The following is a 27378-nucleotide window of genomic DNA, read 5'->3' as shown; positions in this document are numbered from 1 at the left end:
ATTATAATTTGTGCTCAATGAATCAATTCATGTGACTGAAGTAGGTAAAATTTAATATTTTTTGTGCCCATGCAAAGCTTTTGTCGGGTGTAACAGCAGTTTGAGGCAGATAATCTGCTCATAAATGGAGAACCTGTGGATCAGTGTTGGAGAAGACGCATATTCAGGAGTGAAACTCTTCTCTTCAACAAGAACCGTTTACTCCTCCTCTGGAGGAGTGCTTAGAGATGGAATAAAGAAACATAAGAGTTCAAACAATTATTTCACAGCCCCCACAAATGATGACTTACACCCCATTACACAAGATGGTACTTTAAAAGAAAGTGGAAAATAGAATAATTCTGAATGGAATTTCAGCTCCCTATTCTGGGTGAAACAGAATTCAGATTTTTAAAAAAAGACGTAAAGGAAATTCTACATGGTTAATTCTTCTCGGCGTATAATTGTCCTCCAAACAGATATCATGTGGGAAGTGATTGTTACTGAAGTGATAATCTGCTGTTTACAGTTCATATAGGATGCTTTTGGTTTATTAACACACATTTTTAGAGACAGAAGCCAGTTAAATGTCTAATTATCAGGTGCCCCGTTACAATGCTATTGTGTTATTAAGTCTCAGTAACACAAAACCCTCTCTTCAGTAACTTAATCACTTCCTTGAACTCGTGGAATAAAGAGAACAAGGACCTCTGATTACAAACTAAAGACATTGTCCCACGATGTGTGCTAGCATCTCTAGCAGAAAACAAAGATGAATTTTTGTCCTGTTACGTCTGCACGATGCTTCAAAAACCAGCAGCTCAGCAGATATTTCTCTGTGATTTGCCACAAAACATGCAAAATGCATGAGTGTAACTCTTTGATAACCAGGCTGACTGTAGACTTTTCACAGAAGGAATGAGAGTCTGCGTATCTGCAATCACAGGATTCCGTCTCTGCTCTCAACTCAAGCAAACACAGCGGCGGAGCTTCAATAATTGAACCATTTTCATACGTGTTGCACCCAGAGTGGAGCACAAAACAAAGCAGTTGCGTCAGCACAGGAGAACAAAATAAAGAGTAGAGAGTGAAAATAAACATTCCTAAATTTAATTTTAACATCCCCTGACCTGTGCAGAAACACACAGTTACTGAGGTCCAGAGTCAGCGACGATGTCGACAATATAATGGAGAAAGAACACAATAAGATCAGCTAAGAAAAGGTTTCCCAGTGTGGCTGATGAACCCGAGGGCGTCTCAGTAACATCCTGTGTTGCATTTGGGGAGCGTTTGTGCTGCAGGCTTTGGCTCTGCCGTTGGTGGAGTAACACCGCCGAGGATCCAGCTCATCAACAGTGAATGATCATCTGCCTTAGTCAAAGTTTGTATTCACAAAATTCACCATACACTCAAGGCAAAACAGATGTGGAGGTGAGGGGGCTCTCGTCTCTCATTTGGAGTTCTCCTCGAGGAAAAAGAGTCAAGATTCAGGTGCTAGAAAAGGAATGACAGTCACATATGTACACCGATAATCTGTTTCACCTAACGTCATGGGAAAGTAATGCCTTGTAATGAGATCTCCATCTCTCCTTATCAGCCCAACTCTGTGGCCCAGGCACCACCGCACTGAGGGGGAATATATTCCAGACATCCGTGGGCACACAAAGAAAGTTTCCTTCCACCTACACGGGAGACCAGTTTAAACAAGAAAGCTTCGTGTCCAGTGTTTGGAAGGAAAGTGCAGGAGGGATGATAAGTTGTGGCATTAAGAGCTATTAGCCAGCAGCACATTCATTTCTAGAGGAATGACAGGACACAGAATACCAATAACCATCACTGTTTGGAAACAAAAATCATCAAGAGGCCCAAGACAAAGCCTTTGCCTGGTTGATTGTCCCGCAGCCACCATGCCCCCTGCTGTCAGACTGCAAATTCCAGATATGAAATTCCAGAAATTCTCTGTGTCAGAGATCTGGGATTTAGTTTCCCAAAAAAAAGGGAAGGAAGTGAGGGGGTTGTTGGGAGAGAAAAATAAGGCTTCTCAATTTGATTTTTGGGAAATAAAGACATGAAATCACACAGGTTCCCTCAAGCCAACAAGTCCTCATGTCTCTAGGTGTTCAGAGCAAAGAGTAACGTCCATCAGAGCTGCTTCAGTCTCACAATCCTATAGCTGTTTGAACATCCTGTTCAATCCCTGTCCCCCACTGGCGGTCAGACGTGGGTCTGCATACGCTTCTGGAGCGGCCGCGTGAGGTCTGAGTTCTGTGAGGAGGACTGAGAGTAGTGGGAGGAGGATGAGGCTGAAGCCTTGCTGTCTTTGTCAAACTGCACGTAGCCTTCCGGTTTACTGTAGCTGCTCACGCTGCTGTCGCACTGCGTGTCGATAAACGAACTGGAGTCGCTCAGTGAGCCACGCTGGAACTCACGCTCACAGAGCTCGATGGAGCTGCTGCCCATGCCCAGCACAAAGCGCTGGCTGTAGTCATAAAGGCGGTTAGGCCCAGCCCCAAGGGTGGAGTAGATGTTGGTGAAGGACATGCCCGTCGGAACCCGCTGCTTGCCGAGGGTCCCCGTGCTGGTGGGGTTCCTGGCCTCCGTGGGCTGATTCCCAGCCATGGTGGGGGTATGGTGCTCCTTGAAGGTGTTGACGCTGTAGTAGCCATTTGTTGGGTCCTGTTGAAAGCACATGATATAATTAGTTTGTTATGATACAGCGGGTCAGATATTTTGACTCCATTTGCTTATTTTATAATGTGAAAAAAGGGATCATTTCGTGGCCAGTGTTTTTCTGTGTAAAGAAAGCTGCCAACAGCAGTCTGCGGAGATCAGCCGCTCTCTGCAAGCCTCTCTTATCAAGAGCGACTCTCACCACTCAACAAGGGCTGTCCTTGCTTAGCATTCGCAGAAGACGTGGGTTCGGCATTCATTCGTTCCTTTATTTTAGACACAAAGGTGTTTTTTTATGCTGGAATAGTGGCAGATGATGTTTGACTTCATCACGGTGCAGATGAGGGCATTTACTGGGCCTGCATGTGTGCATGTCCACAGCAAGAGCGACTTAATCCCACTATGACTGGTGAAATGTGCTGAAATCCCTCCTTTATTGACATGTAAGTAAATGTCCGAAAGCTTGGAAAAGAGCCGTAATTCTGGCTGCAACTACCAATTAAAGTTGAAGATAAACGATCAAAACAAGGCACCCCGATTATGAGGAGCAAAAGAAAAACAGTGGGTGTATTTAACCTAAAACCTTCAAGACATGTTCCTTGCTAATTGAACGATCCTAGTAGCATCAAGTCTGAGGAATATGTCACGGCCAGGTTCAGACACAGCAAATTGAATTGCTCCTCACAGCCGTCGTAGTCACATGTTTGACTGACAGGTGGCTTCTGAAGCCACGTTTGTGTCTGACAGGATGCCACCACAGAGCCCATCCAGTTAAAGGTTCGTACGTGTGGTGGGTTTTTTATGCCTTCGCATCCTCGACTGAGCAGATGCAAATGTCAAGAAGAAGATGGCCAAATCCTAGAAGAAGAATGCTCGTAATGAGAAGACGGGAACAACATGCGGGGCATCTCGTTATCCTCGTCATTATCACACAGCACAGGCAGCCGTTGTTTGTGCATTGGCTATTTTTTATGCTTCACACTGCCGGTGGCTGCCGTTATCAGTGATGAATAGTGCCAAAAGAAAAGCAGAGGGACCTCCTGGAAGCATGTGGACACCTGACAGTGACATTAGCTATACTGGAAACTGAGAAAGGGGTTGGTGACTGCAGTGAGGTGAGGCTTCAGGGGCTGAACTTGACACCTGAGAGGATTCCATTAGCACTTGTAGACGCACAATATGTGTTAGAAACATGTTGCAGACAGGTGTGTGAGCCTGAGCCTCTGATGAATGCCCTCCATTTTATTCCTGTTTTATGTGTTTTAAAGCTCACCTCAAAGTTGGATTTAACTCCATCAGTAAAAGAAATAACAGCTTAAGGGCCAAGCAGCTTGCAACTACTTAAACCACCTTTGATGGGAGCCTAATTATTAAAAATCTGTTCTTTTGCCTCTGGACTTCAGGATACTTGAGAAATCATGTGACTCATGGCAAGGGATTAAAACTGATCAGCTATTTCTGGTGCTAGAGTTGAAGGTCACCATCTGCCCTGAAGGTTCTCTTTCTCGCTCTCTCTCTTTCTCTCTGTGTCTCTCTCTCATTCTGACTTTCCCTTTACTGTCATACCTTAATATGCTGATACTCTTTGTCTTCCTCTTGCAACACCTCCAGCTGCTTCAGAACAGACTCCTGCTGGAACTCTTCATGTTCAACCTGTGTAGGCACCAAACAAGGAATACTAAGAACCTGGGCAGCCATCTCCAAAACATGGCATCAAAAGACATCATTTCACTTTTCCCTGAAGCCATTTTTAACACAAGATCACCTTAAGTTGGGTTTAAGGGTTTTTTCCTCCAGGTGTTACCCGTTTGGAACAGACGATAAAGTATATCTGTCTCTTTCTAACCATCTATCCACCCCATGTTGGTGCGACATCGATATTTTGAATCTTTTATCGGTCATTTTAAAAACAAACTGCTGATTTTCTAGCTAATTTCCATTTAATAACCGGAAGAAACCTGACTGCATTATTGAAAGGGGAATGAATCCACAACCACACGCTACAAATAGTTCAGCCCTGGAGCAAGCTGCACAAAACCGTAACACTGGGACACTTCCAAAGAGGAAACACTTCTTTGTGTGTCTTGAAGGCATGTGGATAGTCCACAGAAGTACACCCACTGTAGGATTACTCAGTATGCATCAGCATCTCCATAGTTACAGCGTATTGGGATCTGTTCCGCTCATTGGGACAGTGGCGACATGCTGGTAAAAATAGTTTCTGTGCCTTCAATACAGCACGCCCTTCTGTTCCCCCATTACAAGCATAATGCTGCAGATTAAATGAAAGGGTATTAAGTGTGAGAATCAGCCAAAAAAAACTGCGAGAACAGGAACAAAGGTGAAAAGAAGAATGTAGTGACACTCACACTCACCATCAGTTGTTTCATGGAAGTGTGCTCTTCGTTCTCGCGCGCAGCATTGTGGTCTTTGTGCACGATTTCCACGCGGATGTCATTTTTGGCCGACACGACTCCTTTCAAATCTGGCAGAAACAGATGGCACACATATATCTGAACAAGCTGGACAAACAGTATATGTGTTCCCTTGGCGGGGTGTGCAGTAACAAGATATCTGGTGATCAGTGAAGGTCCCCCAGTTTAAATTTCAAACACTGAATGATTAACCAGGTGTTTCCTGACAAAATATAATCTTTTCCTACATAAGCATATGTAATCTCACACAGCCTTTCCATGGTTGGGAATTCTGTTTGGGACAATGCTTTGGATACTGTCATATAACAAAGTCTTACTTTCTGTCTTAATTTTGCTTGCAAGTTCTCTCTGGTGCGCACAGATGGAGACGGGCAGTGAGGGCATAACCAGGTGCGCTTCCTCTGTAGTGTACAGACAATAGACATGCTGAAGGGACCAGGAGCACAAATCAGGGCTTGGATAGAGACAGCGACGGACCGACTCTACCCGAGACACTTGGAACACGAATGGGTTGCGGTGAACATAATGTCTGATGGAATTAGCCTCAAAAGTGAATGTACTCAGAACGGGATTGCATGGAGGCAGCGCTTGTTGCAACCTGACATAAACAAGTCTGCCTTAACAAGTGAGACATCCTCTAATGTTCCCTGACAGTAATGCCACCTGCTTGTGTCACAGTAGAAAGAGTTGACAACCACAGTTATTTGAGAGCAGATTTATTCTCATTAGCTTTAAATGACAACAACATTGAAACAAATCAACCTTTTTTTCCCTCAATGTGCTGAAACAGGCATGACTACTACAGGAAAAAACAAAAACGTAGCATACTTCTCTGGGAACGGGTGCAACAAAATGCCCCGATGGTTCCAATGAGGACGATGAGGGCAACAAAAGCTCCCACCGCGATGCCGATGATCACGGCCACTGGCAACGACTCTGCAGAGAACAATCAGAGAGAGGCGGATGCAAACATTACAAATGAGAGACACACTCACACAAACATGCACACACATCAGATCAGGTTGTCTGCAACCAATTCCGTGTACAGGCAGATACTCAGTGTCAATATCCTCTCAGGCAAAAGGTCTTAAAAGAAAGAATAATACATCTTGAATAGCTGCTTCAAACCAAGCAGACAAAGAAAGTTCTCATTATCAGTGCGCAGATTTGTGTCGTTGTTTTATAGAATTCAATAACTCTCAATTTAGTCTCATTTATGCTGATGACAGAGTTCTCTGAGTGCTTTTATTTTGGACAGAGTGCACATTTACAACTGCAGTGATGTTGCGCCTGTGCGAAGGTGGAAATCAGACACACATTTAAATAGTTCTCAGACATCTTCATTAGAGCAAACTTTAATAATCCTTGTTAGCCGCCCACATTGATGACCTTCTGGCTTTTGAGCAAATGCAAGCGCCCCCCCCGTCCATTAAAACCCATTTAATGTCTTCTCTCATCAAAGTCATTTTTACATGAGCAGTTTATAATTTTCATTTGCGATTAGTGGGAAAACAGTAATCACAAATGGTAGAGAGGGAAAGGTCAGCAGATAACAAGTATGTGTGTTTGCAGCAAAAGAATTAGAGAATGGATTAAGTGTCAGTATCACAAGATCAAGAAAGCAGGTACTTGGTATTTTATATTCAGGCTACAGTCTAAGGGTCATTAGTTCAACGTACCAGGGGGCTGCTCTAACCTACAAAACAAAATTTCATTAACGTATCGCTGTTATTATCACAATTATGCTACTGAACATTAATCATCCTGTTATAAATGGGCAGCAGTGGTGAAAGGCAGAAAAAGGCCATTTTAAAGAGGACGTGAATGTTTTTGCTCTCTCACGTTCACTACCACACCAGAGAAGAGGAAGGTGAACTTGTCGAACCTTGGCTCCCACCTTGTTCCTTAAGGCGAATGATCTCTGTGTCAGAGCCAAAGCTGTTCCACGCCGTGCAGTTGTAAATGGTTTGGAAGTCAGCTGGGACAATGTTGCTCATGGTCAGGGTGGAGATGACTCCTTCCTCGGTGGTCACGGTCTCCACGGTGTAACGGCCAGATGTTCCTGACTCCAGCACTGTCTCCTTCCATGACCAAGCCTGAGGAAAGGCAAACGTTTCAGAAAAGTCTGTTTCTGACCCCGACCAGCAGTGTTCCCTTGTGAAAAGAAGGGACAGGTCATAATTGACCAAAAAAGCTTTATGTATTTATTCTGATTTTTTTTTTTTTGGTTTATTTTGTTGAGGGTATGTGGAAAGATAAGAATAGGATGTGTTTGGGTGCATTTATAGCAAGTGAAAGGATCTTAAATAGGCCTGAACAGGCAATGTAAGGAGCTATCAATGAGAATACATGTTTTCATTAATCTTTCTATTAATCTATCCATCCATCCACACGTGTCTGTGGTGGTGGGGCAGCAGCAGCCTTTTCAAGCAGAGGAGCAGGAAAAGTAGCGCCTGGACAAAAAGACATTAACAGGACTGCCAGGAGCCAGGATGAAAACATGTCAGGATGTTAATGAAAGCATGATGGAATGATGTGATGGTGGCATTTGTAGGGATGCGGTGCAAAAACGGGGGAAAATAATCCACTCTGCTTTTGGAAGATTTATTTATGGCATTCCTTGCCAATCTTAAAGCCTTTCATAGCGGCTGCTTTGTTCGAGGTATCATATGGCGGACTTGTTTTACCTTCCTTGTGTACATTTTATTGAAATTTTCTATTGTTGAGCATCGAATAAAACCACAGTTCGTGTGTCAGGAAGACAGAGGCAAATTGGTAGAAACTGAATGTGTCAGTCAGTGACTTACAGGCACATTTTGCCTCGCTGAAGTGGCTTTAAAAAGTTTCCCCTGCAATTAATTAAGTTCTAGGATGCAGACTAAATATAAGGAAGCAGTTTTAATGTTGAAATCTTTTGTGCAAAGCTTAAGGTTTGAGAATGAAGGACGTTGTCTCAACAGCACAGATGTTTCCCATTTATCAGTTCCATGCAGGAAGTGACGAGAATGCAGCGTGACAAACCCAAAAACCCAATACTAATAAAGGATAAATGTTCACCACAAACACCCCTTCTGTATGATTGTGATAGCAATTGTGCTGCTGTTTAATGCTGGGAATTAATATAATTACTGTAAAAAGAATATGACATAAACAACAAGCTGATAAATAAAGTATGTAATTAAACACACATAATCTTGTATATGTGCAACCACTCACACACATTCACATTTATACACAGACAGGAGCTCTGACAGAAATCTGACGCTCTATTAATCCTGATGGTGCGACGCAACAAGAGTGAGCTTTAGATGAGATGCTGGGTGTCCAAATCAGGCTTTGATGAGAAAATCAACCCTGCTAATTTAGAAAATGTTACTGTTGTAAGAATATTTATCTTCATGATGAGGTGAATGTTTAATTGGAATGTTTAATTGCCAATTGTGCTGCTAGGGAAATCCTTTCTGTATTTGTCTATTACGGACCTGTACCTGTATGTTCTCCTCAGATTATTTAAAATGCTTTCTGTAAATGATAGAACAGAATCTCTTGGGGTTTGCTTAGTGGGCATAAATTGCACATCAAGTGGACACTTGAGTGCGTCTGTGTATGTGTGTATGTACTTACAGTGTGCTTACATTGCACTGCAGTTGGCTGTGAGGACATTTTCAACCTTCAGCCGTGACTAAATAGCTCATGTGTACTTACGATGCGGTCTGGAGGAGGCGTACTTCGTATGAAACACTTGATTTGGCCTTTTTCTCCATGTAAAGCTTGCTGCGTCTGTGTACTGGAGATAGTGGGTGGCCCTGAAAGGAAAAATGAATAATTTGAGTTATTTACTAAATTTCATGTGACATTTAGCCGATATTTGCAAGTAAATTTTAAACTAATTGCTCTCTGGTCTCAAGCAGGAACACCTGTATTGGGTAATTTGGGACTCTTGTTGGAGACTGAGCATCTCTCAACACAATCATCACATATGCACGACAGAAGGCCATAAATAAAGCCCCAGGACTCTTCCTGGAAGTGTTGAGTTATGGCTGGCTTAATTCCTTCCCCAGAGATAAATATTGATGAAGCGCGTAGGTTGTGCGGAGTGCTACAGTAGTGGAAGACAGATTAAGACGAAGTCTTCTAACTTTATTCAGGAATATACCGGTATGTGTTTCAAAACAACCGGCTTGCCTTCACTCAAGAATACATTTCCCCAAAGCAGACAAGATCATGAAACAAGACAGGTGAAGAGGGGCCAAGTTATGATTCCTAGACCAAGAACTAATGCCATGAAAAAAAAATGGTTATGTTTACAGCTATTTCTGAGTGGACTAAATTGTCATACATTATAAGCCAAGAGACAAGTCAAGAGAGTTTTAAAGAATAACTAAAAGGTTTTTCTTTGTAAAGGCCTGAAGAATATGTGACATGTCTGCTGATTTTGTAAATATTGTAAATATTGTTGTAGATTGGATTTATATGAATGTTTGTAATATGGACCCCAGGAAGAGTAGCTGTTGCAGAAGTAACAGCTAATGGGGATCCAATGAAAGAAATAAACAGGGGAAAATAAACATAACTGTTGCTTTATTGTGTAGTCATTCAGCAGGTTTCACACACAACAGGAGAGCAGATCAGAAGAATCGGACCAAAAACATTATAAACCTTTCCATTAGCCTGTCAAAGCTAAAAATAGAAATGTTGACTGGTTGAATGATAATGAGATCATAATAATTACTAATATTTGATAATCTTTCACACAGATTTACACTTACATTTACCATCCATCCATGGAGCCCATCCCAGCTGCCTCTAGGTGAAAGGCAAACGGTCGCAGGGCTAATTTCCTCTATAAAAGACAATCACTCACACCTTAGGTCTGTTTAGAGGAGCTAATTCACCTTTCCCTCCAAATGCATTGATTTGGGCTGAGGGTGCCCAGAGAGAACCCACATTACCACAGGGAGAACTCCAAACAGAAAAGCTTCTGCCCCCCCCACCCCCACCCCCTGTGATTTTTACCCAGAACCATAGCTGTGAAGTGACTGTGCTAAATGCCGCACCACCATACTGGTTAAATATCTCTCTAAATTGTTCATCAATAAAAAAAAGGGTGGGATCATAAATGTGATAAAGCTGGAGGATGTGAGAGCTAATCAAATGTGAGGTGAGATCACTGGTGCGAGACATCAGGGTGGCAAAACCCTCCCACAAGTGACATTTTCCCAATCACACATTTTGTCTGCGGGGTTGTGGAGCGGTACTACTTTCTGTAGAGACGCCCCACCAGGAAGGGTCCTCATCTGGTAAAGCCCAGTGGAAAGGTGCTCCCTACACGAGCTGGGTGAAGCTGGAGCCTTTCTGACTGCCTGTCCTGTTAAACGTGTCTGATAACGGCAACCTAGCCTATGTGACCGGTCGGCCATCAGCCTGGTCTAGAGGCTCTTCACACCAGGTGACAGCACTAATGTGAAGATGTCACATGTGACCCAAATCTTTCTGTCATGTGTTTCCTCCTTCGTCCTCAGACGTTTTCTAGGAAGCACAAAGGCGAACAACGGGCGACTGAATAGCGTTCAGCTGTAAAAATCAACAGCTACAAACGCACAGATCATTTGAAGATAGTGAAAATCCTAAATTTTCGCTGATAATCTGATTTAATCCATTATAAAAAACAAAGACGCATCTGTTGTAGGCTGTGGCGTGGTGGAAGTTACAGAGTTTCAATGTGACAAGTCACCTGAAAATTCATCATTGTGACAACAAATAATGGGAAAAACAAGAAGCGGTAATTCAATAAATGTTAAAAAGAAGTAGTAGGTTGGCAGGACTTGGATATATGTGATCAAGCAATATTCATTACTGCATATAGCCCCATTGTGAAGCCTGCTGTCCCTTTTCAGACCCACTTTCAGAAGCATCATAGTAGGAAAGGTTCGTGAAATTTGGAGAAGAGAGATACAGTTACAGCCCTGGAAATGTGCTTCCATTGTCACAAGCAGCTTGAAAAGCCCAACATTTAGCACTTCTCTGTACAGTTTTTCAGGCTATGGCAAGTGAAGCTCCACGTGAGACTATTTATTCTCCACAAACTTCCCTCAGACCTGAGCTCTCTGCCATCTCTCTGATGATACATAATTGTGCTTTATTACCTGTCTCTTATTAAAATGAATTAGCATTTTAATGAGACTTTGCCAGATGGTGTCTTGGTAGGAAAATGCTGAAATAACGCTACTGCTCCAAAACAAATGCAGCAGCAAATAGAGGAATTAAAAAGGGGTTTATGATCTCACCCATTTTTTCTTCTCTCTTGGCAACACAGAGCGGCTGCACGAGCCGTGTGTGGGATAGCTTGTGCAAGGACATGCCTCTATAAATGTTTGCAGCTGTAAGTGGGTTGTACAGCTACAACTGTCAAAAGGAGATCAATTACATACTGCAAAAGGGCAGGAATAATGACTGGGAAAGATCTATTCTATGGATTAGCGCTACAAATGAGGATTATAATTAGATACGTTTATCTCACTGGCACAGGCAGGGTCTATGTACTTGCTACTCAGATCAGAACTTGTGATCTTAGGCTGGTGAGGGGTTGGTAGCAGCATCAACAGCAGGGGGGCATTCATCATGTTGGGTGGAACATTTCATTCATTCAGGCAAAGGTGATTTTGCATTACCAGTCTTGATCTGGGGTCTGCTCTTGCCAAAACCTTCCTTTGATTTCTTTGACCTTTTTTTTAATAATAATAAACCTGTGCACAATTCAGCCACAACACAGCTGGCAATAAAACATAAACTTGGTCATTGGAGAGCAGGTCCATGAAGGCAACATGAAGAAAACCTTGTCAGGCTTTCATTTGACTCAACATAATAAAAGTAGATTGAGCAGGATGTCGACATATTACAACATTCAACAATCTCTGTGTGTGTAATTCTCTTAGTGCCATTTCAGCTGGAATATTTTAGAGAAATAGAAGCAAGCAGAAAGGCAGGAAAGCACAATAATTCACTGTCATCACTGGCATAATTGGCCAGCTGAGGCTGGTATCATGTTTGATTGTCCTGAGTGTGCTAACAAAAGAATCCTCCACAGCTCAACACATCTTTACAGATGACACCTGAATGTTTCCTACCGTTCCAGATAGCTCAGAGCCAGATAATAAAAGCTGCAAATATTCACATTTTTGCTTAACGCAACTTCCAAATTACAGAAAATTGCTGTGTTTATCCTGAAAGAGCCCCCTTTTTTCCCAGTGTTGTTAAACAACAAATAAGCAAAAACTGTTTTTAAAAAAAATATGCATAACACATGAAGTACCGCGGAACTGGCATCGATGACAATAAAAGCCCAATTCTGATCACTGAGATCATCTTTATTGGCCCCTAAACTGGAACAGCATGTCAACAGTGCCAATCCAATTTGTATCAATCAATCACCATGTTTTCTCACACCTTTGATGGAATTCACTCTTCTTTAAGACAACTGATCCAAAATAACACAGTTATAGCTTCTTGAAAATGTAACTGAGAGCAGACAGCTACTTAGTTCTATTCCCAACCTGAGAATCTCAGCCGATGGGCTACTGAACTTCTGAATTCCTGAGAAAGCCCAGAGGAGACCCTGCACATTTTGTTCTTCTTGAGAGTGGCTCTTTATTCAATCAGACAGTGGTATTAAAAGGGCCAAATCCAAGATTTTAAACCATTTTTCAAATGTATTTAGCTTTAAATAGAGTGATGATCATTGTTAGCTGCAATTTTGTCACCCACTGTCCCTGAAGAGAACAGATGAAAGCGTAAGCAAAGAAATAAATCAGGGGCTCATTCTTGGTGCTAAAACAAATATGAGCAAATGAACAAAAACCAATATCAGTAAGTTATGCGATTTTAAAATACCACCATACAAGACTGATGATATGGTTTTTGAATATCTGATAAAGAGTCAAAATCCAATTCTTCAACACATGGGACTGCCTCCAAACCTCACTGGATAAAGCTGAGAGGATTTCTCACCTTGATTCTGTACAATGAAAGCTGCTGCTGAAGCCACCCAATCATCTGACAACAAGCCAAGCTTTCACTATTGCAATGTGAACATTTGAATTTATATATTCAATCGCAGGAAAATGTATCAACTGTAACTACGATCCAAAAGTTACTCCTGACTTTTAGTCATTAAAAAGGTTCAGAGACGTAGTTCAGAGACATTGAAACCCTGCCTTTGCTCACTTTAGTGTTGATGACCATCTGCTTGGAAAACCTTTCTCTTAGCTGACTTTTAATTGAAAAGTATCAAAAAACAGTAATTAGAGTCTTTTAGGATGTTGAGACAGCTCATGTGAAGATGTCAGGTCAAAGCTTTGCAGAAAGTCCAGCTGAGCTTATCTCAACATACTTGAAATTCTCTGTTCAGAAGGAAAGGGATGCATGTGAAATGTAGTTTTCAGCTTCATTAATTTGCGCCTTCCTTTCTTAAAGCAGGCTGCAATGCTAATTACCTGGCCGCATAAAGACAGTCTCAGCTAGAGAAATGGCACAAAACGAGAAAAAAGAAAGCTCTATAAACCAGAGCTCTGTGGGATATTGTGTGATCTGTTGGCCTCCCTCTCCCTTCCTGTGGTAATGGGCTTTCTCTCACTAGGTTGCCCGCGCCGTGTGCATGTGTCATTATGCATATCGCATTGCCCACACACATGCGCTAACACATAGTTGCAGCTGCATTAATTAATATGTATTTCACAAATATATGGTCCTTAAGTACACAAGCTAAATCCCTCCACGCACATCAGAGAAGTTCTCTAAATTCCAAAATCAGAATGAGTCTGAGAACAGCTATGAATAAATATTTCAGGATCGACAAATAATCCTAAACAGGACGCGTTTTTATCCATGTGGACAATTTTTTGGTCACGCATGAAATCCTGCAGAGCTTTCCTCCACTCTCAAGATGTTTTAACTAAAAACCATGCATTCATTAACCATTAAATCACAAACTGCATCCCCTGCTAGCTGTTTGATTATAATCAAATTACATTTTTCCCTGGGGAGGGCAGGAATCCTCATGTCGATGTAGTGCAACGCAGTGGGAGCCAGTGACACCGTAGTGGGGAGAGACAGACACAGGGAATGACAAACGCTAAACACATGTAATTTAAATGATGGCTCAAGGGGAAGGGAAGGGGTGGGGAAGGGGGCTGAACTGCAGGGAAAACAAACAGCAAAGAAGCATTCGATGTGCGGCAGACGCTACCATATCTAAATATGCACAGCGCCGTCTCCCATTCCTCCAATTGTCCGCGTCCCAATGAAGGTTCGCTCATCCGTCATTTTGCTTATTCAGTGTCAACGCCACGCAACTCGTGCCACGATGGTAGGGTTGCATAGATAAGTTAGAGAGGATGATATAGGACCGTGCATGAACCAAGAGCCCCCTCCTTCCTCCAGGCGTACATACACTTAAACCACAGTGTTGGCACTTTCACAACTTTGACAATCAGATTTGCCTCGAGGATCTGGATGAAAAAGGACTTCTCGTGTGGTTTGAGAGAGAGAGAAAAAAAAGATGAATTTCAATTATTCAGAAGAACAAAAAGTAAAATAGCCTTTGAATGTCAAATATCAGCCCATGCGGGAGGATGCAAAAAGGATGGAAAGCGAATATAAAAGTTGAAATAAGGCAGCCTAACCTCGCATGAAGGAATGCTGTGGAGCCTAAATAAACATGCCATTCCGGCTCTGTTGGAGTTGTTCTTGCATTCTAATCTTTATTAAATCAATCCATCTTCTCTTTGTCATAGAGCAGTATCGTCTGCAATAAGGCAGTCGCGGTACGATGGTGGTACAATGGCTGTTATGGATTCTGTTTAAGATGTTAGGAATGTGGAAAAGATGCCAGCTTGAACGGCAACCAACAGAATGAGAAACAAAATAACTGCTCCCACCCCTTTTCTTCACACAGGCTTTGATTCCATCTGAGTTCCTGGCTGGGGGAGACGGGATGTGCCTCGCAGTGAGCAATGAGGTTCCGATCTTGTGCTGGAGGGAATACTGGAATCCCACCCTCTCTGATATGCAAAGCTACAATATCAGCCCTTGAAAAGGAAATCTTTACAAACATTGTTCTCGACTTGATATCGCTTCATCCCCAACTCACCAAACTCTCCTGTAGTTGTAGGAATTAGCAGCAATACATAGCCAGAATTAACTTAACATTGTGTCTCCGTCTTCTTAACGCCCCCCCTTTTTTTTTACCCCCCTTAAACTTTCTGTTATAGTGGTAGCTTTGGTTCAGATGGAACTGGGGTAAATAACTTGCCAGTTCGACATCTCCGCCACAGTAAAGCATGCTCCCTGAATATCAAGTACTGATAATGAAGTCATTTGTTTGAGAGTTGCCAGGTCTCCCAGCAAGGCTGGTATTCATTAGTCAGTCAGTGGTAGCAAAAGGAAGCTTCTGCTTGACTCACATGGAATACAATTATCAGTGAAGTACATTTCACCTGTTTATATTAAAAAAAAAAGAAAAGAAAGCACCTCATTTTTGTGATGTGTTCTGTAGCTGCTTGGTAAAACGCCTCTAAAATCTGCTTCAGAGGCTATGCAGAGTTTTGAACATTGCTGCTTTTATCCATCGTAAATATGTTTAACTTGCTGCCTTGATGGATGCCAGTGTGGACAACGGGACTGGCCACCGGCCATCTGGACCAACAAAGTAGGTGGATTTCTACGCTCAGCCGTAAGGATTGGGAGCCCAGCGTGGAAACAAGTAAAACATGTGCGTAGCCAACAATTCATTAACAACTCATTAACCTAAATATCGTCTGTTGTGTCCTGTTCCCGTCTAGATGCCCTCGATTTATGTAATATGAGTATTTGACTACAATGGTTCCGATTAAGATGCCACGGTGTAAGTCACGCTAGCTAGTCGACTTTAACAGTGTGACATGATCTCACAGCACCAACACATTTCTTTTCTCCTCATGCAGCACCTTAAATCAAGTTGATCTAGAAATCATGTTTATCTTGCATAAATTTCCCCGTGTGGGACAAATGAAGGAATCTGAATCTGAATCTGAATAAACTACTCATTTCCAGTTCTCATTTTGAATACATTTGCCACATCCCGCGCATACAGGCACTGTTGCACATTATCTGAAAGAAAACCTCAATCCCTCATTTTTTATTCTATATTTTTCAGACACCACTTTACGTGCCGTCGATTTTTCCGCACGGAGCTTCTCCCCTCAAACGTAGATGTGAGCAGGAGGACTCCGTATATCTCCGTGCAACAGAAAGCAAGAAGCGACGAGGGATACAGAGCTGTCTGCTGGAAGAAGACACATGTGCAGCACGTCCTGTAAGGCCACATGCACAAATGCAGTGAGCCAGCAATTAGGAGTCAAATTTGCTAAGTACACGTAATGTAATCTGATCTGAGGCTGTAGATTTTACACTGCAGCAACTTGTTTTGAGAAATTCTCTTTGACCTGAATGACTGACAATGCTCAGCAGCACTGTTGCATGCAATCTGACTTGTGAGTGACAGCGTCACTGCGTCTGACAGTGCACCAACTGCATACTCACTGTATACATGTAGTCATTTCTGTTCTGTTTCTTCAAAATGTTAAACAGCTATATACTGTAAATGTTGCCTTTCCTTAATCATTTAATTGACATGTTCTGTGAAGACAAAACAAATAGCACAATGCTTGAGCAACCACATCGTCTGGCTAGTGTTTAAACTCTGTTCAGTCAATTTCCATGCCGGCAAGAAATACAGATCATGCAGTCCAGTTTCCAGTACCCTTGGTTTCTCCAGTCAGATGGCTGACCCCACCAGAAAGGACAACATCACCATTTTCATGGGTAATTTGCAAGTTATTTGCAGCAGAATCACAGTTGAAATGACGTAGGCGCGTAGGCTCTATAGATGGTTGGAAGCCCTTCAGACGGTTGGTTATGTAAACCAAAGAAAAGGCAGAATAATGAGGCCAGCTTTATAGTCCAGACATCAATATTTGTATTTGCATTTGTATACATACATACTTGACAAAAACTCCCCTCCAGACATGCATCAGTCCCTGAACATGTCTGCAGTGATTTATAAAGTCATGCCAAGTTCTGGCAGCTTGTCTTGTGCAATTCATCAGAAAGCACCAATTTATTGAAGCTGATGGTGTGCTGACTGTGCTTCAACTTCCATGTAACATCAGGAGGGTCTGTCTCTATCTCCCTGACAGATGGCGTAGTGGGTAAAAGGGAGATGATACACATTTGCACGGGCTGAAATCTTGTGTCGAAATCACAAAAAACTACAGGACTGGTCAGTTGTTTTGACTTGCGATAATGAGTGAAAAGTCCATGCAAAAATCCCACTTGTATTTAAAACTGGGTGAATTCCTCCAAGGATGTGGTAGAAAATGCCGCTTACCATTGACAGTGAGAGAAACTTCCTTTTCGCCCGCTCCCACACGTGGCACCACAGCACGGCAGACGTACTTCCCGGCGTCCTCCTGTCTCACGGACTTCAGAGTCAGGAGGTTCTCATTGCTCAGAACCTGTAAAAAAGTCAAAGATCATTTCATGGGGTGATAGCGATTCCAACCTGTGATAGCAACAAGACGCTCCAGCGGCGCTGAGCAGCTCATAAACCTTTTTATACCTTAAAGGGCACTTCTCCTCAATTATTAAAATCCAATTTAAGTTCAGGGACAAGCAGAGGAAAGTGCTTGAATTTGGCCTTTGGAACTGACAAAGAAAAGCTGAAACGGAGGTGAATTCAGGAGCGGCTGAGTTGGACTGTCATGTCTCCCATTCATGAGCTTCCCTTTTTTGTATTTTTTTTGCTTTGACAAAGTCACAAAAAGAAAACTATTTCAAAGGTGATGCAACAATGTGTGAAGTGTTTCTTAGTAATGTAGATCAATATTCTCACCACTCCAGATCCTCTCTTCATCCACACTATGGTGAGGGAGGGATTTCCTGTCCAGGCACAGTTGAAGACAGCGTCAGACCCGAGGTCCACCTGCAGGGACTGAGGTTCGGCAGCCATGCGTGGGCCAACTGTCCAAGACAAACATCACTGACTCTCCATGATGATCAACCTGTCACATTTCTGAGAAGGCATGAAGATTTGATGCTTCACTCACAGTAGACGTCAACATTGCGGCTGACATTGGTACTGCCGAGAGGGTTGGTGACCTCACAGGAGACGGGTTCCGAAAAGAATGAGTGGTCCACAATGACCTCATATGTGTCTCCAGAGACCTCCTTGATTATACTTCCCCCTTTTGCCCACCTAGTGACAAGAATACAGAAAAGAGAGAGATTTGGTTCTTAGATGAAAAAGCTAAAGAGGAAGATAACGAGTTCACACGTTCTTGTGTCAACAGAATTCTTTTGTGTGAATAAATCATCATGCAGGGCCTTTTTTGTGCTTTGGTTTGAGCATGTTTTTGTGGCAGCTCTCCGTGCTGTGACAGGTTCCCCGGTGACTCGCCGCAGACAGCACGTTCCTCGTTATGCCAGGAAGAAGAGGAAGCACAGAGTGCCAGCTAAGAAGAACAAAGCTAAAAATGATAAATGGGTTGCTCCTCCACCTATGAAGATGTTGGCTGACACGCGCTGTATTCCATATGACAGCCAAAGTTAATAAATTGACAGAGGTTTACATAAAGAACATCTGTTTGTGTTTGTAAATGGCAGCTCTGGTGACAGCCACACAGACCCTCCCCGAATGTTGAGGTGAGACTTTTAGAATTCCACAACTGGCTGAGTGAGGTAAAAGCATCTGTGGATGTGTTCAGCTCTCTTGGAGGAACCTGAGCGGCATTGTGGGAATAAACGGCAGACAACAGACGCGGTGTCTCTCTCTATTTCACTTCCTGGCAGTATGGAGAGGAGTTTTGTGGGACAGGGAACCCATTTGTTTTCCATGACTAAACTGGTGCCATGCTTGACTGAAAAGCTATAATTTAAATGAGAACAGATTACCTCATTCAATCATTAAGTGAAGTGAAGCAGAATTCTAATTGGGCTTCATGGGACTGTTTTTTTTTTCTGAACCTATTCTCCAGCAGTATATCTTCTTTGATTATTTAATTATTTTCCTTGTATCACATCTCAGCGCTCCGCTACACCTGTCGTGCCAAAAACATTACAAAAAATAGGCCACGGTTCTTTTCTTCGTTATTAATCCAGTTTTGGTTGTACTTGTCAGGGAATACTCCCGTGGTAGTCTTGGGACAGGTGCACAGTTTAGATCTGCAAAGATCCATTGATTTAGGAAAATAAGCTCATATCCTTAGCACATTAGCCATCAGCTTTGGAAAGCATGACATTAATCACAAGACCCATGGGTGGTGATAGAAGTGCATCTCTCACACCCTCCCCCTGCCTCTGCTTGCGATCAAAGACCAGCATCGCAATAACCCTGGCAGAAAAGTTGGTGATAATTGCAAACATAATTGGTTTTGTTCATTTCTCAAAACCTGTTTAGAGAAAAGAGGGAGATAGATACACACAAACGCCAGGATAGTAAAGCTGCTGGTTGTGCTAAAGGCTGGGTGAAGGTAAACACAAATGTTTTGCTATCTGGCTTGTCCAGAGCAGAGGACGTGTCTGTCAGGATTGTGAGCCCTCACGAGCATTGGAGAGAGCACAGACAGAATGCTGTCATCCTCAGGGAGCATTGGCGCTCTGCTGGGGTACTGGGCCTTGTCCAAGACTCATGTCTAAACATAGCATGGCCCAGGGTAACACAAACACCTGCACTCCCTTTGGGAGGATATAAGGGTCAATGCAAGCTTACTCAATACCTGACTCACTTCACACCGCTGAGATACACATGGTTTTGATGCAGACAAACGTGTGAATCACGTCAACATGAGGTAATGCACGTGCGTGTGCATAAGCATCTGTGTGTTGTGAATGGTCTGTAGGGCAGCACTGTTGAAAACATAAAGGTAATGGAAACAGAACATGAGGGACACAGGGATAGTTTTATATTGCAAAATGTGATTAGAGCAATAATAGTGTTAAATCAGGCAGGTATCTGTGCCATCAACATTCAGGCCATCTTAAATCAGGTCCTACAGTTGGCGTCTTATCCGCCTGGTGATGCATGGCACGGTGCAGCTACCGTAATTTCCGGACTATAAGCCGCTACTTTTTTCCTACACTTTAAACACTGCGGCTTATTCTACGGTGCGGCTTATTTATGGTTTTTTTCGTGGCGCACTATCACAACTATTGTAAATCAGTCATTTTTACTAACCCTCATCAACAAGGAAAATACTAGAAGAAAAGGTAATGATGCGACTTTTAAGTTAAAAGCGATTACTCTGGCGGTTGAAGAAGGAAATCCAGCTGCCGCGCGTAATCTTGGCATACATGATGGTAATCAATGGCGAGAAGGTGGAGACGCCAGCATGAAGAACTGATCCAAAGCAAAAAGACAACAAAAGCTTTTAGACATAAACATCGCAGGTGGCCCGAGCTTGAAAACGTTCTGGAAGATTGGGTGAACACACAGAGAGCAGGCGGCCGTGGTTTTTCCGCTGTACAAATCAGACGGAAGGCAAAAGCAATCGCCGCCGCAATGAAAATAGAAGATTTTAGAGGTGGGCCATCGGGGGTTTTTAGATTGTTCATTGTTTGAGTGAAAAAGCATAAACAACGTAATTTGTGTGTAGCTGATACAAACATATATTTCAAGGTAGCTGCATTACAGACACCGTTAGAAAAAAAAAACATTTACACATACAATATATTTGTTTATGTTGCTAAGCTAAAAGTTAAAAAATCCTGACGTGATAAAATTTGGATTTAAAGTCTCTGTATAAACATACAAGTGAAAAGAGTGGCTGTTGTTTCTTACCTGTCTGTTAGTCACTCGTCAGTGACTCGTCTCTTACGGTAATAAAAACATACCGGTACTGAATGTTTTCGATCTAATTTTTCATATTACTACGTGGGATACCTGCGGCTTAAAATCTGGTGCGGCTTGTATAAGTACAAAATTGATTTTCTTTCTAAAATTAGATTATGCAGCTTATAATCAGGTGCTCTCTATAGTCCAGAAATTACGGTAATTGATGGCTTTTGAATTCTCAGTGGAATATAAGATGAGTCTGGTGTGATGCTGACAGTTTAACATGTGCATAAAACTACAGAATTGATGGTAATGGACTGGAAACTCACATACAAACATTCTGTCATTGGCCTCTTGGACTGATTTCTCTCTTTTTTCTTCCAGCATTATTTTTGTGGCCAACTGTGGACTATGACATTGACTTTGTCTGTTAGCAGCAACTCGGGCGGTTAGACAGACTCGAACCGGCAATGCTTGGATGGATAAATGGACAGCCAGATTTGTATTGTTAAGCAAAAGGCAACAAAGTCTCCAGCTGTTACACCAACATCGGCCTAACTCAAGACTAAAAATGTGCGAAGGACGTTTGATTGCTGCAGCGCAACGCCAATGAGGAGCCTGTTGTCACCCCGTGCCGTTATGTTTGCTTGGTTTGTTATTCTTTTTGCTCTCTCTGGTGATTTCTTGCTTGGATCTGAAAAAAACAACACTTCTTCTCATCAGACTGTGGCAGCGTGATTGTGAAGGATTCTATTTAACCCTCCTACTAAAGAAGAGAATTGAAGGTGTTCAGATGCACTCTTTTTTGCTCTCAGAGTGTGTTGATTCCCCAAGTGCAGGCGGCAGCAGCACATGCCCATTACTCTTGCTTCATTCACACTTCAGCATCACTTATCTGTACTTCCAGCCCCTGTCTCCACACCAATCCTTTCCAATTCACCGGTTGCCTTCATCTTCACCCATGTCCAGTGTCTGTGCTGGAAATGATTTGTGTTGCTGTAAAAAAATATATCTCGTTTCCATTTTCGTGATTAAATTTAGATTTACCAAACTAGTGTGGCAAAAGCACATTGCCAGCACTATCTTGCCCCTGTCTTCAGTGCACATTGGGAATGGATGGCTCTTTTGAGGATAGAAAAGAGGCCATCTGTCTGAGGACTACTCTGTCCTTGCGCTGTATCTGATCTTGGGTAGACAGAGTGTATTAGCACTGAAAAATGGTCCCACACTGCTTGACCAGCTTCCTACTCAGTTTGTAATATAGCTCTCTTGAGAGGGGGTGAGTGCGTGTTCTATGTGTGTGTGTGGGGGGGTGGTGGTTCATGTCTCTTATCCCGATATTACGAAGCTCCCTAAATCGTATGCTGTGTCCTAAAGTTCAATAATTCAGGGGTCTTTCAGTGACAGCAAGAATTGAACAGGAATCCAAATAGGAGAGCACATACTTGGCAAGTCATGTGACCTTGGAGTGGACATTTACTCCCGCAGTGGCCACTGCACTCAGATGGCTGAGGGACTGGGTGACAGCAGCGAAAATGGAAGACAAATAGCATAAAGAGAAAGTTCAAACCTTTTCTTTTTATTCTGTTTGTCAAAAGGAGAGAAGTCATCTTAGCAGCTATTGTGTGTTGGCTCTTGCTGCCCCAGGGGGCATTCTGATTCAAGCATTGATCCAGTCTCAAAACAATAGAGGTGAAATCCCTTCACAGGTGCAATATGTGTCCTGTCTACGCTGCAAACCCACACAATCAAATACAAACCTTGTTTTTCCACCAGATCACTCACCACCCCTCCTCTTTTCTTTCAAAAGGGCAGAATCCATCAGAAAGGCCGCGTCGCTGTGTTGCCACCTGCGAGGGTGCTGTACATCCATTTCATTTCCCCCAACTCTTACAAGATTCTTAGTCGGCCAATTCCCTTTGCTATCGATTTCATTGCATTTATTTTGCCGGGTTTTTAAAACCTCCCCTGCGCAGACCATCGCTTGACGAATCACTTCTGTCTCCTACATCTATGTGACTACGCCAGATATTTGGATCTCTTCTTCATAATGGCACCAAAAAATACAAGAAGAATCCAACTGAAACATTACGCTTAAGTGTATTGTTGATAAAAAGAGTGTGTCCATTTAAACAAAACTCCTATTTTGATTCTATTGTAAAATGAGCACTGTGCTGTTTTACTTTGTGAATACCTTTCTATCTGAAATGGTTTTAAATCCAGGCAAAATCATTTTCTCTACCGACTGCCATCAAGACCTGTTGTGATATGAGGAGAGTGCACGCCACCAAACAGGACCTGCGTATAAAACAGTCGGGATTCTGTATTCCCCCCGGATGCACAGAGGAGTATTTTACCTTTTTACACCATTTAAAATAAATAACTAAATCTCGTTCATGTTGTTTAGGTTTTTTTCTTTATTCCGTCCACATGTGTTCTGACAGGTACTGTTTTCTTTGTCGCCCCAACTGCTGACCATATCTTCACTAAATCCTAGCAGATAAGGGACCGCCCATCTGTGCAGGGGCCCTTTGTTTGTTCTCTAAGAAGCACTCAGAGAGTCCAGAACAACACCTGTTAGGTTGTTTTGTTACAGTATAGAAGGTGGTTGAGTAAATCTGGAGGAGGGACGTCTCTCGCGGTTTTCCCCACACACACATACCACGAATTCTGCTGGGATGGTTTTGCAGATGATACTTTTGAGAAGCATTCTTGTTTAGTATTATATTGTAAATTTGTGTTTACCCATTGCCAAACACTACATGACATTGTGGTGTCTACCATGATCAATACAGTGAACATTACACAGGTACAGACCGATGTTGTCCTCTTACCTATATAGTGTGACCGGAGGGTTGGCCTTTGCAGAGCAATGGAATTTCACTAGATTGCCCTCCAGAACAGGCTGAGGCTCCACGGACAGATTGACCAGTGGGAGATCTAAAAAACAAACACAGAGATGCAGTTAAGGATCTCCTCTCCTCTCCTCTCCTCTCCTTTTCTCTGGTTTTCTTATTTTCTTAAATGAGGAATAAGTACAGCACAAACGGCTGTATCACTGGTGTAGATGCACTAGATGCAATTTAACTGCAATATTATAACATGTTTAATAAATGAAAGAAATAGAATGGCTAATTATTTTAGGTAAACAGCAATAAACAGCAAAACAGTAACTAGTCCTCGGCATCTTCTCCAACCCAGTCCAATTAATTCAATTCTGAGAATAACAAGCACACAGTTTAGATCATGTTAATCTGCGCTCATTAACATAGGTGTGATTCCTTTTGAAGATACACATTCATTTCCATATCAATCTTTTCCCTCTGAAGCAAAAAACATTTCACTGCCCTGACTCAGAGCAGGAAGTTACTGGTAAAGCTCTTTCTTAACAGTGTGTGCAGAGGGGAAAATTAAATAATCTGATTGAGAGTTAATATTTTAAAGTGTGTGTCAAATGACGATGACAAGTAGTGACAGCAGTTCGCCTGAAGGTAACAGAATTGGTGACTAATTCCACTAAAAAACTGTATATATACACAATCTCCTGGGAGCTTGTAGGTCTGCAGTATTTTAGTTTTTAGTTGTTCTACACTCTTGAAGTCTCAGTTGTTGGTCCTTGGATCTCCAGCTTGGTTGTCAAAGCCCAGAGTGCTGGGATGCCAACAGGGACCACCTCGGTCTCCTGTTTCTCCTGTTCCTCTCAGCTGATGTTGCTCCCATTGGGACTGCCATATCCTTCACTACAGCCTTTTAGTCCAAGTCATAGTACTCAGTGATGACACCTAATTAAAATAGCACATTCAGACAGATATTCAGAAGAAAAGTTTAAAAAACTACTCTACAAATCCATTCAGAAACGCAGCACAGAGTTCTGTCTGTGGTCATACAGAGATTTCACCCTGTAGCTGTGCAGATGTTATAGCTGGCTCAGCTACCATCAACCCCAGAGATGGGGTGGTCTGGGTAATACCTGCTTATACATCCATATTCCTAGGCAATATACATATTTTCTTCCTTGAGTGACTACATGCGCTCCACTTCAAACTTCTATTTACATCCATCAGCAACAGCTGCAGCAGCTTCCTATACTGAGCACCCCCCATGCGCAAGACACTGTCTGCAGGTAGAGCATGCACGTGTGGGTTTGTGTTTGCTGCATATGTTTATAGAGTAGCTTGGCGTCCTCCATGCTTCCACTACATGTCTTAAGTATCCATTTAGCGTTCTCAACCTTGCAGGTGGTTATTTATGGGAACAACAATGTGATCATCACTAACCTCAGAAACAAAATGACAGATGTGAGGAAAGCGGTGGCAGTAAAAACACTAAATAAGTATTACATTTAGGAGGAACGGGAGGGCAGAACAGGTTTGGTAGTCTCTGTCTGTGCTAACACCTGTAGTCGGCAAGGATTTATGTTGAAGTGGAGGTAGAAGGAGGCAGACACCTTCTTGAATAAAAGTATTTCCACTTTGCCAAATCTTAGCCCTGCCAAAAAGCCAAAGAGCTCATTGCAGGCCAAATGAGAGTCTAGGTGGTCATTACAGTCTTAATGATTGGGGCCTGAAACTCTGAGTCTTTATTTCCAAATGAATCACAGGAAAAAAGGGAAGTTTTCAGGAAAATGACTGTTACATTTTGACATCTGCCTCCTCAAATACAACAGACAAATTAATCACTTTTGAACTTTGATGCATAGAATAATGTAAAGTAAATGGTTCATTTCTGAGAGCGTTAAGCTTTAGAGAAGATAAAATGTCTTCAGACGTCACTGGTTGAGTCCAACAACAGGATGAAGATGGAGGCAGTGATAAACCCAAGCTTTTGATCACGTGATTCAAAGTGGAGACCAGATGGTGTTTTTGGAGCAGTTTACCCACTCCATGCTCTTCTTTAAGGCAGTGCCAGCATACGTAGTTTTTTCTTAAGGCTTATTTTCCAATATCTCTGGGTCATTGTCGAGACAGATGTTCCCCAGTACAGGACCAAACTCAAGCTTCAGGAGTGTCAGCTGCCTCTGAAAGACGGGGACGATGTTTGTGGGCTGCTTGTTATCTTGATGCCTCGACAATATGGCAACGCTGTCGTATAGCTGCCTGAACAGAATGACTGATGACCTAAGGTTATGCTTGTAATGAGAAAGTGAACGGTGGAATCCACATCTGTTCACAGTAGACAGTGTGAGTTCTTCCAGCCCATCCGCAAACATTGTGCCAGCAGATCAAAGAACTGATACCAAGCCCATGAAAGGATTGCTGTCAAAGAATGGCTTGCAACATGTGATTCATCTTCAGGGCAGTGAGTCTGGGAGCTATGTGGACAGAGCTCAAACATACACAACTACATGAATCAATCATCAGAACTTAAGCTAACAGCGGAGCATTGTATTGCCCGTGCGCCTTCTCATCAACAATAGTCTCTTTTCTGTTTCCCTACTTCAGATAAATTTGCCATTATCTGCTTGATTAAGCAAAGAGATCATGTAGCTGCTACTAAAAACAAATCCTCCCCAATTGCACATCTGCATGTTCTTTATTAATTAGTTTCAACAAATGGCATCCATTTATCTCCCACATGGCTCAGCTTGTTTGCATTGCAGGGAACCTTGGCTGTGCCCATCCCTGAGGATTCATATCCAGCGATGTGTTTGAGAGCCTCCATGTGGGGCAATGCTCTGCAGATATCCAGCTGGACTTGAACATATTTGAAAAACATATTTTTAAACTGAGTGATGACTAAAATCAGGACATGGAACTGTGGTCTCAGAGTCATATAATGCCATGGTGTTTTCATGCTAGAGGAAGTGTCGTGATTACAGTGCAACGGCCATAATGCAAGTTGAATCACGCAGCTAGAGGAACCAGCTTCGGGGGGTAGCCACCATACTGCTATCAAATAATTACAATCTACTAATAGACTGCTATGCAGCTACGCAGTCAGCAGTCTGTCCAGGGTTCAGAATCAACACTTCAAATACCTCTCCTTCTGGCAAAATAACCAGAACATACTACATTTAGATGCTAATTTATCCAGCCCATGGTCACAGCTCCCTATGAACTATCATGAGGGAAAAAAATGCTGAATTTGGTGTAGCAATAGCATGAGAGTGATGATAAAAGAAAATACTGCTGTACAATGCATTGGACTTTAGGCTTATTTAAGCTGTACAGCAATGTGCCGCGTTGTCTTTAGACTATTCTCATTTGGATTACTAGAGAAGGATGAAGCAGAGAGGAAATAGTGCAACTAAGCAAATGGGGGAGCCAAATATGAAATGCGGAGAGGGGCAGACGGAGCCAGATTTTAATTACTTTAGTCAACATTAGTTTATCCAATAGGATAACATTGAATTGAATTTCTGCAACGGTAGCATCGACATCAAACTGGGCATTTTGTGTATTTGTATCTTACCACAAATAGTCATTAGTA

At 42.5% G+C, this 27378-nt stretch overlaps 1 protein-coding gene across 10 annotated transcripts in view; it reads right to left on the bottom strand.

Annotated features, from left to right (window-relative positions):
• The window catches only part of kirrel3b (kirre like nephrin family adhesion molecule 3b), a 120338-nt gene that overhangs the window by 1884 nt on the left and 91076 nt on the right, over positions 1–27378 (bottom strand). The window contains exons 7-17 of one of the 10 annotated variants that reach the window (XM_029844177.1): positions 23784–23889; positions 18227–18375; positions 18013–18140; positions 17509–17635; positions 8790–8890; positions 6970–7180; positions 5913–6020; positions 5402–5485; positions 5019–5134; positions 4216–4302; positions 1–2655 (exon numbers count right to left, since the gene is read on the bottom strand). The exon at positions 1–2655 is cut by the window's left edge and continues 1884 nt beyond it. In XM_029844177.1, the coding sequence (XP_029700037.1) occupies positions 2194–2655; positions 4216–4302; positions 5019–5134; positions 5402–5485; positions 5913–6020; positions 6970–7180; positions 8790–8890; positions 17509–17635; positions 18013–18140; positions 18227–18375; positions 23784–23889 (1679 nt within the window). In that variant the 3' untranslated portion in view covers positions 1–2193. The remainder of the gene's footprint in view (positions 2656–4215; positions 4303–5018; positions 5135–5401; positions 5486–5912; positions 6021–6969; positions 7181–8789; positions 8891–17508; positions 17636–18012; positions 18141–18226; positions 18376–23783; positions 23890–27378) is intronic. The other 9 variants (XM_029844178.1, XM_029844180.1, XM_029844182.1 and 6 more) reach the window with 9 other exon arrangements.

This window comes from Takifugu rubripes, chromosome 11 (genome assembly GCF_901000725.2).
Source record: "Takifugu rubripes chromosome 11, fTakRub1.2, whole genome shotgun sequence".
NCBI lineage: Eukaryota > Metazoa > Chordata > Actinopteri > Tetraodontiformes > Tetraodontidae > Takifugu > Takifugu rubripes.
Note: the sequence above shows the minus strand (reverse complement) of the source record. Positions and strands in the feature narration are given on the sequence as shown.